This window comes from Pteropus alecto, unplaced genomic scaffold (assembly GCF_000325575.1).
Source record: "Pteropus alecto unplaced genomic scaffold, ASM32557v1 scaffold105, whole genome shotgun sequence".
In the NCBI taxonomy this organism is placed as follows: Eukaryota; Metazoa; Chordata; class Mammalia; order Chiroptera; family Pteropodidae; genus Pteropus; species Pteropus alecto.
In genome coordinates, this window is record NW_006436294.1 from 6,777,956 (window position 1) to 6,792,882 (window position 14,927).

The 14,927-nt window shown below is 67.1% G+C and overlaps 1 protein-coding gene across 1 annotated transcript in view; it reads left to right on the forward strand.

The window, feature by feature from the left end:
* ADGRB1 (adhesion G protein-coupled receptor B1) overlaps window positions 1–14,927 on the forward strand; it is a gene marked incomplete at its 5' end in the record, with an annotated part of 58,589 nt that overhangs the window by 35,561 nt on the left and 8,101 nt on the right. The window contains 8 exon segments of the mRNA XM_025047592.1: window positions 2,981–3,104; window positions 3,372–3,475; window positions 6,029–6,131; window positions 6,822–6,972; window positions 7,458–7,527; window positions 8,852–8,918; window positions 10,951–11,036; window positions 12,818–12,840. Coding sequence (XP_024903360.1) covers window positions 2,981–3,104; window positions 3,372–3,475; window positions 6,029–6,131; window positions 6,822–6,972; window positions 7,458–7,527; window positions 8,852–8,918; window positions 10,951–11,036; window positions 12,818–12,840 — 728 coding nt within the window.

Consider the following 14,927-nt stretch of genomic DNA (forward strand, 5'->3'; position numbering starts at 1 on the left):
AGGGGTGATGGTCGCCCAAGGACCGTGAGAAAGTGAGGGGGCCAGTGGGAGAGGGGGTGGGGCAGGGCAGGGCAGGGGCACAGGCGCTGGGGCGAGGCCGGTGGCCAGAAGAGCTTGACCGGCACCCCGAGGGCAGTGGAGAGCTAGGTGGGGAGGTGAGAGAGGATGTGGGTTGGGGTCCTGGAGCGATCCCAGCAGGAGTGAGGGTCAGTGACCCTGCAGCAGCGGCATGTGGCAGAGGGAGCTGGGCTGGGTGTGCGAGGGGCGGGGTGCGCCTGCCTTCACCACTAGGGTGGGCAGGTGCCTTGGGTGCAGGGATTCAGGTCTGAGCAGGTGGAGGCTGCGGACATCCTAGGTTGTAGAGTGGCCTCACGGGACTGCAGTCTAGAGCAAGGGCCCCAGAGAAGATGGAGATGGGGCGCTGCTGTCACACGCCAGGAGCCAGAGAGGGATGCGTTCCCGGGCGGGGGCTGGAAGCCGAGGGAGACAAGGCGGAGGTGCCGGAACGTCAGCTCCCGCCAAGCCGCTGCCGGCCGGCTCTGAGTCACACCTGTGAGGGGGACAGTGCCACCTGCCCCAGGCCGGCTCTGAGTCACACCTGTGAGGGGGACAGTGCCACCTGCCCCAGGCCGGCTCTGAGTCACACCTGTGAGAGGGACAGTGCCACCCGCTCCAGAGCCGGAGTGGGATTGAACGAGGCGAGGTATTTACAGCACTCGACAGCCTGGCGTGGCGTCAACGGTTTGCAAGCACAGGTGGTGTCAGCGTCGTTGCCATGATGCCCCCAAAACTGTTATTAGCGTGACCAGGGTCAGGGCCCAGCGTGTGACCAGATTGGGGCTCGTGTGGCCAGGGTCGGGTCTCAGTGTGACCAGGGTCGGGGCCCAGCCTGTGACCAGGTTCAGGGCCCGGCATGTGACCAGGTTGGGGCCCAGCGTGTGGCCAGGGTCGGGTCTCGGCGTGTGTCCAGGTTCGAGTCTCAGCGTGTGGCCAGGGTCAGGGATCATGTGTGACCCGGGTCAGGGCCCGGCGTGTGACCAGGGTCAGGGCCCAGTGTATGACCAGGTTCGAGTCTCAGCGTGTGGCCAGGGTCAGGGATCATGTGTGACCAGGGTCAGGGCCCGGCGTGTGACCAGGTCGGGGCCCGGCATATAACGAGGTCAGGGCATCTGTGCTGGTGGCTGTGACAGGGCAGAGATGGTGCCCTGGGGAGGAAGTGAGCGTTAGGGGCCGTGGGTGGGTAGCGAGTTGGGGAGACGGTTGGAACTAGAGGGTTCCCAGGGTGGCGCTGACATAACCACGTCGACAGCAAACAAGGAGAGCTCTGGGCGAGGGGCGGGGACCCTGGAGAGGCCAGTGCAAGGCGCTGGGTGGGGGGCGGGACCAGGGGCTGCTCGACCGAAGGTCGAGTGAGGGTCCTTGCGAGGTGGAGACGCCTCAGCTGGGAAGAGCCAGCTGGATGACAGTCAGGGGAAGAGCACTGGGCGAAGGGTCCGGCGTGTGCAGAGGCCCTGGGCTGCTCTGAGGCTGGCTCAGGAGCTGGTCTCCTGCAGGAGGCCACCTGCTTCCACCTGCTCTCTGTCAGCTGGGGCCCGTCTCACCCTCTCCATCCAGCCCTCCCACCAAAGCCTGGAGTTTCTGATGCCCCTGCTCACCCTTTCTGTCACCTGTCCCCTCTCTCCATTGTCCAGAGCCTGCCAGGCCAGGGCTGTCAGAAGTGACAAACGAGCCAGGTGGAGCGGAGAGCAGGGTGGGCAGGTGGGTGAGCTGGCGGGCACGTGGCCACCAAGCCTAATGAGGGCAGGTGGAGGCAGATGGCCACGGAGGTCAGGGCCGGAGCCAGCCATGGAGCAGGCGCGAGCCACTTACTCGGCCACCCGTGACCCGTGTCGCTGGCTGTGGGCCCGCCCCGTGTCCTAGAAACATTTGCCGGGGTCAGCCCGCCTGCCGCTCTCCCCAGCCCTCTGGCCTCGTCACAGCCCTGGGCCTTGAGGTCCCCGTGGGTAAATGTTGGGGCGATAGGACTCTGATCCATCGGGGCCCCTGTCGGGGACTGTGGCTGAGCCCAGTGGGTAAGCGGTGCCTCCACAGAAGTGGCATTCCTAAGGGGACAGTGGGGGCGAGTGTGCTTGCAAGCATGGACCTGGGCGGGCACCAGGACGAGGCGTGTTGTGTGTGTGCCAGGCGTGTGGGTCTGCGTGCAGCACTGCTGTTGGGGCCTCCAGGTGAGCGACCTCATGCCTCACCTCGACCTGGGAGAGGGGTGGGGCGGTGGGAGGCAGTGCGGTGGGGCGCAGGCAGTCCCAACGAGACCGAGCGAGCAGGGGCTCACGGGGGGCTGCAACGCCCCCTCCTTGCTGGCGGCAGCTCAGCGGTCACACCCGTCTGGTCTGGGGTAGCCAGGGCCCTAGGCCTCTGCTAGGCTGGGAGCAGATAAGAGACCAGCAGGTGGCTGGGCCTCACAGGGGGCCAGAGCCCAGGGGTAGAGGGACACGGTGGTGCCCTGGAGGACAGGCTGACCCTCAGCGCCTTAGGGGTGTGGTTCTGCTCCCCTGCATCCTGGTGCTTCTTGCCTGGGGAGGTGGCAACTAGGACAGCCAGTGGGATCCCAAAGGGTGGGGCTCCGAGGTTACCCCCACTAGCTCAGGGCCAGCTGAGGCCAGAGCCGGGGGTGCTGGCCATGGTCCTGAGCCCTCTTCCTGGGGCCCGCCAGCTCCGCGTGGAAGCACAGATATTTGTGTTGGAGCTGCACCCTGGGCTGTGTCCCTAGGGGCAGCGTCAGGGCGTGGCTCCCATCCGAAGCCCGTCCTCTCCCGGCTACCCATGCCATCCTTCGCCACCACCTCCCCGATCCGCCTCTCCCGAAGCCGGGGTGGCGGGGTGGCAGAGCTCGTCACAGCCCGGGGCGCCTGGCTTCCAGGCACAGCAGGCCCCCTCTCGCTCAGCACTGGGGCGCTTCCGTCCTGCCGTGCGCCCCCAGGCCCAGAGCTGGTGTGGCACAGTGTGGCGTGCCGTCACCCTGCGTGGGCACTCAGTGCGTGGGGCACGACAGCGGGGACAGGGGCGCGTCCCAGACAGAGGGACGGCTGCTGCAGAGCCCCGAGGTAGGCACAGGCAGGCCAGGCCCAGTGGCCTTCGCAGAGCCCGGGCTTGGGACGTGGAGGGCAGGCCAGGGAGGGGACCTCTGGTGGCATTTTATAAATTTTTTTGACTGTTGCTAGGAGAAGAGCTCAAGGGGCTGGGCCCAGAGGGCAGGGGCAGAGGGCAGAGGGCAGAGGGCAGAGGGCAGGGGCAGAGCCCTCCCCAGGGTCTCATCTGCACGTCTGCCCGGCCCCCGCCCCTCACCGCCTTCTCTCCCCGGACTCTGCCAGAACATGGAGAAGGTGGTGGTGCCGTCGGTGACGCTCATCGTGGGCTGCGGCGTGTCGTCGCTGACCCTGCTCATGCTGATCATCATCTACGTCTCCGTGTGGAGGTGCTGTCCCCGGGAGGCGGGCAGGGCACTGGGCCACGTGGCCTGTGGTTCGCAGGAAGCGGACGGCCAGGGTCACGTCTCGTGCCTTCTCCAAGGGTGGCTATGGGGGGGTGACCCAGGCCCTCCTTCCTTCTCTGCCCTCCAGCCAGCAGCACCTGTCATCTCCCCCACCCTTCCTTGCCCACTGCCATCACTGATGGACGGACCCCCACACCTGCTGGTGCCACCCCCACCCCTCCATGCTCCCCGCGTCCCCCCACCCGCTGCCCGTCTCCAGTCCCTGCCTGCTGCTCCAGAGACACCGACGGGGCATGTCGCGGGCAGGAGGGTCGGGCCGGGCCTTTCTGCCCCTGCCTCGCACTGGGCCCCCGCTCCTGCTGTCTGAGCACTCGCCGTGGGTGCCAGCGAGCCTGCTCCCCAGTGGAGCACCCTGCCCCTCGACCACCAGGACCCCCATGCTCCCTGACCTGTCTCCTGCCACCTGGCTGTGCAGAGCCATGCCCTTCCCAGAGCCCGGGGTCAGGAGCAGGGTGGGAACCTCCGTGTACCCCCCCGCCTTGCACTCCCTGTCCCCAGGCACTGGGTGCTACCTGTCTGGTTTTGGCCTGTGGGGTGCAGGGCACTGTGGAGGCAGGGCATGCCACGAGGACCCTTGTCTGAGCTGGTCACTAGCCTGGGGTGAGAGACATGTGTGCCCAGGTCGGGTCTGAGCGAGGCCCAGGTGGCCACAGACATGCGTGAGTGCGTGAACGCAGACACGTGCCATCCCCCACCCCCAGGGCCCTGCAATGAGCCCCCTGGGCAGAGGTTTAGGTCGGAGAAGGTGAAGCCAAGGTCGCCGCCTGCCCGGCAGCCGCCTCCAGGCCCAGCCAGGACTCCCAGTGCGTCCGGCTCCATGGGCACTGTGATGTCGGCCGATAATCAACCTGACACTGCACCCTGAGGCCGGCCAGAGCAGGTCGATGCGGCCAGTGGGGGGGCCGCATGTGCTTCCTGGTGGCTGGGTGCCCATGAGCAGTAGGCCTCCGTCCTGCCCAAGTACGAAGGCACCAGGAGGGCCAGCATCCAGTGCCCAAATCCCCCGGCCCTGGGCCGAGCCCTTCCCCTGAGACCTCAGTGTCCCCAGGTCTCTGAGGACGGGACGTGGGGCAGCCCCTTCAGCGCTGCCACACTGTGGTCTGAGGTTTTGCCCATGATTTTCGAAGTGTCATCACCTCTGTGGTCCCCGTCAGGACATGGAAATCTGGTGAGGCGACGTGACCCGCCCAAGCTCACAAGCCACATCGGGCCACGTCATGGTCCCCGAGGCTCTGCTTTGCGCCCTCGGCTCGTCACCTGGCAGCTGGCGGTGCTGTGCTGGGAAACGGGAGAGCAGACATGGGGCAACTGATGCTTTCTGTCCTAGCTCTTTCATTTCGGTATTTCGGCCACAGCCCTTCACAGCCGGCGCTGTTAATCCCCCTCCGCCCCCCCAGAGGGAGACACTGAGGCTCAGAGGCATTGGGTCACTTGCCCGGGGTTATACAGCCAGCTGCGGACACAGGTTCTGCAGCCCCCACTGGGAACACTTCACGTGTCCCAGTCGTGACCAGGCAGGGAGCAGGCAGACCGTGGGCCCTGAGCATGAACCATGTCTGAGGGCCGGAGGGACAGGGAGAGGGTCTTGCATGACGAGGAGGAGCGTTTTTAAAGATGAGCCATCCCCAGCCGGAGGGGACTGCTGTACTCAGTAACTCCCCAGGCCCCTGGCTGTGTGCTGGAATTTGGTACGTGGGGCAGTAGGAGTGATGTTGGTGACGGTGGTGATGGTGGTGATGGTGATGGTGGTGACGGTGGTGATGGTGATGATGGTGATGGTGGTGACGGTGGTGACGGTGGTGGTGGTGATGGTGGTGGTAACAATGGTGATGGTGGTGGTGATGGTGATGGTGACGGTGGTGATGGTGGTGATGGTGATGGTGATGGTAGTGATGGTGATGGTAGTGATGGTGACGGTGGTGATGGTGGTGGTGGTGATGGTGGTGATGGCGATGGTGATGGTAGTGATGGTGATGGTGATGGTAGTGATGGTGATGGTAGTGATGGTGACGGTGGTGATGGTGGTGGTGGTGATGGTGGTGATGGTGATGGTGATGGTGACGGTGGTGATGGTGGTGGTGGTGGTGATGGTGATGGTGGTGGTGATGGTGGTGATGATGACGGTGGTGATGGCGACGGTGGTGATGGTGGTGATGATGGTGGTGATGGTGAGGGGGGGGATGTTGATGCTGGCGGTGGTGGTGGTGACGGTGGTGGTGGTGACGGTGGTGGTGGTGACGTTGGTGGTGGTGGTGGTGGTGATGGTGGTGGTGATGGTGATAGTGATGGTGATGGTGATGATGGTGATGGTAGTGATGGTGATGGTGATGGTAGTGATGGTGATGGTGGTGATGGTGTTGGCAGTGTTCATAGGGAGGAAGTGGTGCCCCGGATTGATACAGCTATAGGACCCCATCTCTTACAAGGCGAGGCGCTGTTGGGAGCTGACCACAGGCCTCCCACCCTCTCCCACAGGTACATCCGCTCAGAGCGATCCGTCATCCTCATCAACTTCTGCTTGTCCATCATCTCCTCCAATGCTCTCATCCTCATCGGGCAGACCCAGACCCGCAACAAGGTAGGTGGCCTTGGCCCTGCCGTGTCCCCAGGTGGGGTGGGTGGTGACCAAAGCAGGGGCCTGGACCCTGGGATCCCCAGGAAGGTTATAGGGGCAGGGACTAGAGCCACCTGTAGACCTTCTAGCTCTTCCCCTGGCCACGGCCAGCCACGTAGCTCAGGCCCAAGCGGGGTCGTCGCATGGCCAGGATAGGCACGGGGACGTGGTGGCTGGAGTCTCCAGCTGGGCTGGCAGTTTGGGATGAGCCAGCTCAAGCCCCTGTCCCCGGTCCATGATTGGGCACCAGGTTCTCTCTGAGCTTGTCTATGCCTTGCCACGTGGCCTTGGGGTGATTTGCTCACCTTGGGCCTTAGGGTCACCAAAAAAGTGGCCGTGCGCGGGCGCCCGTGTGGGTTCCTGACTGGCATTTGGGGCATCTACAAATGGTGGGTGAGGAAGACAGGGCGGGAGGGGCGTCTGTCTCTGGCCGCTTGCGGGCAGGGTCCCGCAGCAGCCACCAGGGCGTTTAGGCATGCCACAGCACGTCTCAGAGCCATAGCCAGGCCACCCCTCAGCGGCTTCTTGCGGGGGACTGGACCTGGTCACTGCTGCGATCACCAGGTGTGGGCCTCTCGCAGCCTCACCGGGCCGGTCACGCTGGCGGGGGCCTGGGGAGCGAGCACCTGCCCAGCCTCCCCGCCGCCCGCCCAGGTGGTGTGCACGCTGGTGGCTGCCTTCCTGCATTTCTTCTTCCTGTCGTCCTTCTGCTGGGTGCTCACCGAGGCCTGGCAGTCCTACATGGCTGTGACGGGCCGCCTCCGGAACCGCCTCATCCGCAAGCGCTTCCTCTGCCTGGGCTGGGGTGAGTGGCCGCCTCCCTGGCCTCTGGCCCTTGTCCCAGCCCGGCTGCCCGTCCCCTCTGTCCCCAAGGGCTCCCTGGGTGGTCCCCTCCCTGCCAGGCGTCCATCTAGCTGCAGGATTTCCATGTAGATGAGTAAAGCCAAGTTCGATTTGAATTTCAGGTGGTGGATAACTTTTTAGTGTAAGTACGTTCTGTCCAGTATTTAGGGTGTATTTATACCAAGAAAATATTTTCTCATTTATCTGGAATTCAAATGCAACTGGGTGTCCTGTGTTTTACTTGCTAATTCGGCAGCCCTGCCCCCGAGTTCTGTGGTTCCCCACCCCCACCCACTCCTGTTCCCTCTCTCACACGCTCAGTTCTTCTCTGGGGGTCTTCAAGGTCACATTTGTGGCCCCCACCGTCTGCCGGCAAGGCTGGAAGGAGGCGGAGGGCAGGCGGCCTTGGATGGGGGGGACCGACTCCTTTTTCTGGTCCTTCCTTAGGGCTCCCCGCACTGGTCGTGGCCATTTCCGTGGGATTTACCAAGGCTAAAGGGTACAGCACCATGAACTAGTGAGTCGGGGTGGGGATGGGGGGAGGCCCCGTGGTGCCCCCAGCCCCCCCACCGCCCTGGGAGTGACGGCTGGCTGGGCCGCCCTCTCACAGATGACAGCGCCAAGGCTAGGAGAGGGTGGGGCCCCCGGGAGCTGGAGTCGGGCCCCTGAGGCGGCCGCCCCCCTCCCATCAGCCGGCTCCTACCCGGTGGCGGGCAGCGGGACCCAGAGAAACGGTCCTGGGCTCTTGGATTGTCCCAGCTCCTCGCTGGACAGGTCCGTGGGGTCTCCGAGTCCGCTGACGGGGCGCTGATCCCTGCACCAGTGGGGCTGCAGGAGAGTCCGGCGGAGGGCGGAGCAGGCGGTGGGGGCTGTGTCACACATGGCCACGGAGGCTCTGAAGGGTCAGCCAGGCCAGGGGCCTTGAATGCCAAGCCAGGAGAGCTGGGTTATCTCGGAGGCCACGTGACCTCCCGTGGTGGAGAAGCTGAGCCTGCAGGGGCCATGGGCACTGGGCGGGGGGTGAGGCAGGAGGAGGGACTGATACTGGCCGCTCAGGCTTGGCTCGCTCTTGGGCCTTGGGGGACAGGACGTGGCCGAGCCCCGGAGCAGCCCCAGCTGGGTGATGGGGGCTCCACCAGCTGGGTGGTGGACGTGGGTGAGGGCTGAGCCACCAGCAGGGTCAGTGCTGGAGGGAGGAGCACCCGGCCTGCGGGACGGGGGTGGGGTGGGAGGCGGCGGGTGTGCAGTGGGGTTCCAAGGGATGAAGCGGCGGCGTACAGCACGGCAGGGACACCGGGGCGGAGGAAACCGCGCCTGCAGCTGCAGGCTCCTGGGGGCGCCGCGGTGGTGTCCAGGGGGTTCGGGGAGGCGTGGCGTGAGGACGGGCTAGGCCAGACGAACGCGCAGAGGGCCAGGTGCTGAGGCGCGGGGCTGGGTGAGTGAGCGGGTGAAGGGCCGGGCCAGGGACCGGCCCAGGGACCGGCCCAGTGGGCATTGAGTCTGCAGGGAGGGTCTGCGTGGGAGACCGGGAGAGTGGGCGGAGGGCGGGCGGGCCCGGGGAGGGGAGAGTCGGGAAGGCTGTCGGCAGGGCCCCGGGCCCTCTGCTGGACGGCTCTGAGCAGGTGCACCCCTTCCCTGGGCCTGCTCCTCGTCTGTGATTGGGGTGACGGAGCCTCCTGGGACCCCGAGGACCCGAAGCTGGAGAGCGAGTGTGAGGGTCCGCACGAGGAGGCGCACAGTGGGCGTCCTGCCCCTCGCCTGCCCCCGTGGGAGATGCAGGGTCCCCCCTGTGATGGGGCGGGGCCCTCGCCTGACCGCTGACCTGCTCTCTCCCTCCCCAGCTGCTGGCTCTCCCTGGAGGGGGGACTGCTCTACGCCTTCGTGGGACCAGCCGCCGCCGTCGTGCTGGTACGGACCCCACCCCGCAGTCCCAGGCTGGGGCCTTGGGCTGTTCTGCTGCCCACTGGGGGCGGGGGTGGCACCCACAGTCCCCTGACCTGCCCTCGGGGCAGGGGGCAGAGGCCGGGCTGGGGTATTGGCCTCATTTTTTACACTGTGGCTTGCCTGACTCTGGCACCAGCTGTGGACCTCTGTGCGTGCTTGCTGAGTGAGTGACCGGGGGCGGGTGGGGACAGGTGGACAGGCGGAGGGCTGGGGCAGCGGGGGTGTGGGCAGAGCCTGAGGCTGGGTGGGCCCAGCCTTCTCCCCAGATGGGGCTGCTGGCCGTCAGCCCCGGAGGAGGGCCGCGCCTCCCCTCGGCCCTCGGAGTTCTTTCCGCCGTCCCCACGCTCTGTGGGTGAGGGACGAGGCGCCCCATGGCGTCGGGCTTGTTCCTGGCTGCGGAGGGGCGGGGAGAGGCTGGGGGCCCGCGTGCTGCCACCACAGAGTCTTCTGCGTGGGCCACACCCCCTTGTCGCGTGGGCGCCCAGCCTCAGGCACGAGCTGGACGTGGCCAGGAAAAGCACAGCCCTGACATCCAAGGGAGGCTGAGAGGACGAGTTAGGGGAGCCTGGGGCGGGTGGGTGGAGGTGGGCAGCACCCGCGGGTGGGCCCAGCGCAGCCTGGCTCCCGGCTCCTTCGTTCTCGGAGGCACGGGCGGGGCGGGGCGGCGGGAGGGGGTGCTGCATGCTGGCACGTCGGCCGCGAGTCCGTGGCCAGGGCTGGTTCTAGGACTGGCCGCCTTCCCGCCCTTGTCCCTTCCCGGGGTGCGGCTAGAGGGCAGGGAGCATGACCCACTATGGGACCCTTCTCACGGGGCCACTCCGGAAGTGGGGACACGCAGATGAAGGCTGGACTCAGCTGCTGCAGGCGGGGTGGCAGGTGGCCTGCGTCCTGCTCTCCTCTGGCCCCATCAGGAGAGGGGCCCCCAGGAAGTCACCTCCAGCCCGCCTGGCCACCGAGCGCTGGCGCCTGTGTCTGGGAGCCGTATTCCCAGGATGGTGGGGGCAGGGCCTGGGCAGCGCTGTGTGTGGTGCTGTTCCCGCTCCCCAGATCTCTGGGACCAGGGTCTGGGTCCAGGGACCCATGGGGTCGGCCAGCCCTCTGCAGGGCGGGAGCAGAGGGCAGGGCATCCAGGGGGTCTGGGTGTGAGCTGGGCCCCCACCTGCGGGAGGCCGGCCAGAGGGTCTCTGGGGCTGTGCAGTCCACTGACGAGGTGCTTGGGGACCTCCTGTGTCTCAGGTGGTGGTGGGCACGAGGGTTTTCTCAATATCAAGGAACACTTTTCGGGGTGGGGGCGGCCCTAGGCGGCTGGGGAGGCGCCTGGTGGCAGGGGTGGCCCAGGCGGAGCCAGGACAGAGGCCTGGTTGGGGCGAGGTCCCGGACGCTAAGAAGCGGGGAGCACAGGGTGAGGGCCAGCTGGACTGGAGGTCACGGGAGGTCCCTTCTGTGTCTGAGCATGCTTCCTGGTCAACCCCATTCGGGGTAGGGACAGGCTCGTCCCAACCTCAGCCTGATCTCTGACCTCTGGACAGGGCATCCCCGCTTCACAGGCAGCTGCGGGCTGCAGCAGGGGTGCTGGGCAGGCCTCTGGGCCGGCCAGGTCAGTGCACCCCGGCACCCGGCCAGGGTTCCCACCCCGTCCAGCCTGTGGGAAGAGCCCCTGTCACCGTCTGAGCCCCAGCCGGTCCACTTGGCCCCCTCGTGTCCACCCGCCCAGCAGGGCCCCCGACCCTGGCAGAGCCCACCAGGCGGGAGGGTCACATGGCAGGGTCACGTGTGAGTCTTGAGCTGCAGTGCCCGGCCCTGTGGGGGGTGGGAGGGGGCCTGGGTGGCACGGAACACGTCACCTGACAGCAGGAGGGGACAGCGGGGCGAAGGCACAACTGTGGGCTCGTCCCTGGGGCCCGCTCGGGGGCTCCGCCGCTGGCCCGGAGCCTGTCCGTGAGTGGGGTGGGGACAGCGGCTGCAGGCGCCCCACAGCCCGCCCTGTGCCCGGCAGGTAAACATGGCCATCGGGATCCTGGTGTTCAACAGGCTCGTGTCCAAGGACGGCATCGCGGACAAGAAGCTTAAGGAGCGGGCAGGGTAGGATCCCGCCCGCCCCGCCGGGGTTCGGCGCTCCCCGGGCGAGGACCGTACCCCGTGGCCTTCGGCGTGTGACGAGGGCAGTGGGCGGCCCGGTGTCCTCCTGCCTGGCAGAGCTGAGCTCAGAGGGGCAGTGCCTGGCCAGAGGGCGCCCAGCGCTGCCGCTGTTTCTGCTGAGTGCCTGGGCCGTGCCCGGGAGCCCCAGGCTGTGGCCGGCCGACTGCCAGCCCAGACAGCACCCCCCGTCCCGCCCCGGCCCCCACGCCCGCCCTCCTTGCCGCCCGTGGCTGCTGCCCTGTCCGCCCCCTGTCCTGGCTCTGTCTGTGTGGCCCCCTCCGTGCCCGTCTCGCTCGGCTCGTCCGTCCCCCCGCCTCTCCCTCTCTGTCTCTGCTTTTCCTGCTTTCCTCGGGGAACTAAGGCTTCTGGAAACTGTTCTCTTGGGTCTTTGGTGGGTTCTGGTTCTGGTTCTGGTTAGAAGCCTGCCTCAGGGGAGGCGTGTGACTCAGTGGCTGGGAGCCTGGCTGGCCTCGTGCTCTGCGATCGGGACGTGGCGAGTGGCAGGCCTTGTCCCGGTCTGTCCCTGGAACACAGCCTCCTCGGATCCTTGGACAGCGGTCACACAGCAAGGCCAGCGTAGGGCTGGGCGCCGCCCACACGCATACCTGGGGCAGGCCTGCCGGCGGTGTGCGGCCACCCTTGAGTCCCGCTTTGCCACGTCCCTGTCTCGCGGCTGAGCAGACTGAGCCTCAGGCAGGGCGAATGGCAGAGCGGGGCCCCTCCCAGCTGGGCACTGGCGCCCCGACGTGCGCCCTGCACAGGGAGGCCGCCTGCACAGGGCTGTGTGTCCGCTCACGCACTCGGCTCTGCCCAGGGAGCTCTCCGATGCCCCCGCTGGACAGGTCGGGGCAGCGTGTGGTCAGACCAGACGTGGGGACCAGCAGGGAGTGGCCGTGGTCCCTCTGTGCACACCTGGGCGGATAGGTGAACCGGCCCTGCTCTCCTGCGCCCAGGCTCTCGGTGTGTCAGGTGGAGGAGGCCCCAAGGACCCCGGCACCTCAGACCCCACCCCTCCTGTCCCCCAGGAGGCTCGGGCTGCACTGCTGTGTGGTTCTGCTTTCAGCTCACCCCCACATTGGTCTCCGTGACAGCTGCGTTCGTAATTCCACTCGGAGTCGGCGGCCCGGCCCCCTCGGGCCGAGTGCGGAGCCCCCGTCTGCGGCCGCCGCCGCCGCCGCCACCGGTGATGCTACATTAGCGTCTCTCCGCCCGCCAGGCTCCGTGCTCCTCTGCGTCCCGTGCTGCTTGTTCAAGCTTTTCAGTCCTTTCTGTCACCTTTGCTGTCCACGTGGGGTTCCTGGGCAGCCCCTGCCCTCTCCTGCTCTGGCCACCTCATGCCCTGCCCTCGCCCTCTCCTCCCTCCCCCCGAGACGAGAGACGGGAGGGCAGGGAGACCCTGCGGGCAGGCGGCCTTGGGGGTGCCGGGCCAGCACCCCTAGTGTGGGCTGCGTGTGAGCCTGCGCATGTGGCGTAGGAGTGTGCACACGAGTGGGTGTGGGGTGTTCACATGTGCGCCTGATGTCAGTAAATGTCTGTGAGTGTGGCCACGTGTGCGGGTGTTACAGGCGGCCATGGCCGTGGAAGCAGGTGGGCGGACTTGGGGCCAGCAGGCTGCTTCACACACCGTGGGCGCCACCGGAGGCTGTGAGCAGGGCGGACGGTGTGGGCCGGGGTCCCAGCCAGAGGCCGAGTCTGAAGGGAGCGTGGCCCATCTGCCTGGACAGCGCTTGGCTGTCCTGTGTTCAGACACACAGGCCCCGGGGACGCTGCGGGCCGCGAGAGCCGTGCAGAGGGTGGTCCTGGCCGTGGGAAGCCAGCGAGCCCTGGTGGACGCCGGTGCCGGGCAGGGCTGGGTCTGGTCGAGCCTGGGTGGTTGGGGTGGGGGTCTCGAGGGGAAAGGCTGCTGCTTCGTGCTGGGCCCCCACTGGCTGACCACTGTGGGGCACACCTGGGGATCCAGCTCCCTTCGGATTCAGGCACGACCCTGTTTCACACGCCAGTCCACGGGGGTGGAGGGCAGCACCTTGCCCGGAGCTGGGGTGGGGGACGTTCCCAGCCCAGGCCACACTCAGAGCCGCCCAGGGGCATCTGCTGCCCACGGCCCGTCCCCTCTCCTCCCAGCCCCCAGTCACGCGCGACCTGCACGGGTTCCTCCGTGAGGCCTCTGCAGAGTCCGGGATTCGGGACTGAGTGGTTTATAGATCCCCGGCCTGGCCACCTGCCAGCGCAGGCGCCTCCGGCTGTGGGTGTCAGGCCTCGGGCCCGAGAGGATGACTCACGGAAGACGAGGTGCCGGGCTCTGCCCCGCCTGCTCGGAGCGGGGGCGCGGCTCGTCTGGGGTCTTGGCTGGACAAGCTCTATTTTGGAAAGGAGAGTGGTTACCGGGCCCCACCTGCTGTGCCAGGGAAACTGAGGCCCGGCCAGGACGGGGCAAAGGACAGACAGCAGCAGGGGTGGGCACAGCGGGCGTGGGGGCGGCGTGCTCGCCCGCCGTGTAGGAAGGGGAGCCCGCGTGTGCAGTGCCCCTGAGGCCTGAGGAAGGCCTGGGTGGGGGCAGGACCAGGAGAAGGGGCGGGGCTGGGCCTGGTCCCAGGGACTGGGTCCTAGAGACAGGCCAGAGCAGGTGGTGCCACACGTCACGGGGAGACGTCCTGAGGTGAGCACAGAGCTGTCCCAGGCTTCGAGGCCAGGCCTCCAGCATGTGCTGGGCCGTAGGGCAGAGCGTGTAGTCTGGGGGAGTTCCTGCCCCCGGCCAAGGCCCCACTGGTTTGGGGGTCCTTGTCCTGGCCAGATCCCAGGCCCTCCGAGCCTCTCCCCCTGTCCTGTGTCCCCAGCTCCTTCCCGGTGGCCCATGCCTTCTTTTCTGACCTGCCCGCTTTGCCGTGCTCACCCTGTGCGGGAGGAGGGGAGCAAGTTGTCTGGACAGCAGCCTCTGCCCCCGGGGACCAGGACAGTGGCCCTAGCAGCCCCCTGGAGTCCCTACGGGCATTCACCTGCCTATGGGGCAGCACTCACCCTGGCTGAGTCCTCAGGCCACGGTGGCCCTGAGAGGCATGATGGTGGCCAGGACTGGCCACCGTCCTAAACCCCTGCTGCATACCAGGCGTCTTGCTAATGCTGCTGCTGTCACAGTCCCTTGAGGCAGCAGGATGTCCCCACGGGTCAGGAGACGGGCCCAGAGCGGCCACACACGTAGGCCGTGGTGCAGGGAGGGGCCTGGGCTCTGGAGGGTGGTGTCTGGGCAGGGGTGCCCCCGAAGGACCCCCTGGAGAGGGACAAGGGCCGTGGGGCAGACACAGCCCCTCCCCTGGACGGGCAGCACAGGAGCCCAGAGGGGGGAGTGCCGGCCAGTCTTTCCCGCCCGTCCGTCTCCGCCCAGGTCCCCTACCTGTCTGGCCGCCTCCGTCCGGCCACCTCCCTTCCTAGATGCTCTTCCTCCGCCCCGAGCACTCGGGGTCTCTCCTGTCCCTCTGTCCCTCCCCGTCTCTGTCCAGAGCTCAGAGGCCCGGCCGAGCACCCTTCCCTGTGGCCATCTTGCCGTTCGGGCCCGGGGAGCTGGAACCGGCGGGAATCTCCTCCCCTGCCGGTGGTCTCCCGGACAGTCAGCAACCCGGGCGTCCCAGGCTTGGGCGCCTGGGATGGGGGACGGGGCTGCTGCTGGCAGAACTCAGGCCAGCCAGGGGGGAGGGGGAAGGAGGCCCAGCAGGGGCTAACGGGGGACCCTCCCCGCGTGGCCTCGCCGGCCCTGGGGATTTTTAACCTTCAGAAGTGAGTGGTATATAAAGACACACGGAAGCTAGTGGCTGAGTGTGTCAATAATCGGGGACTGTGATT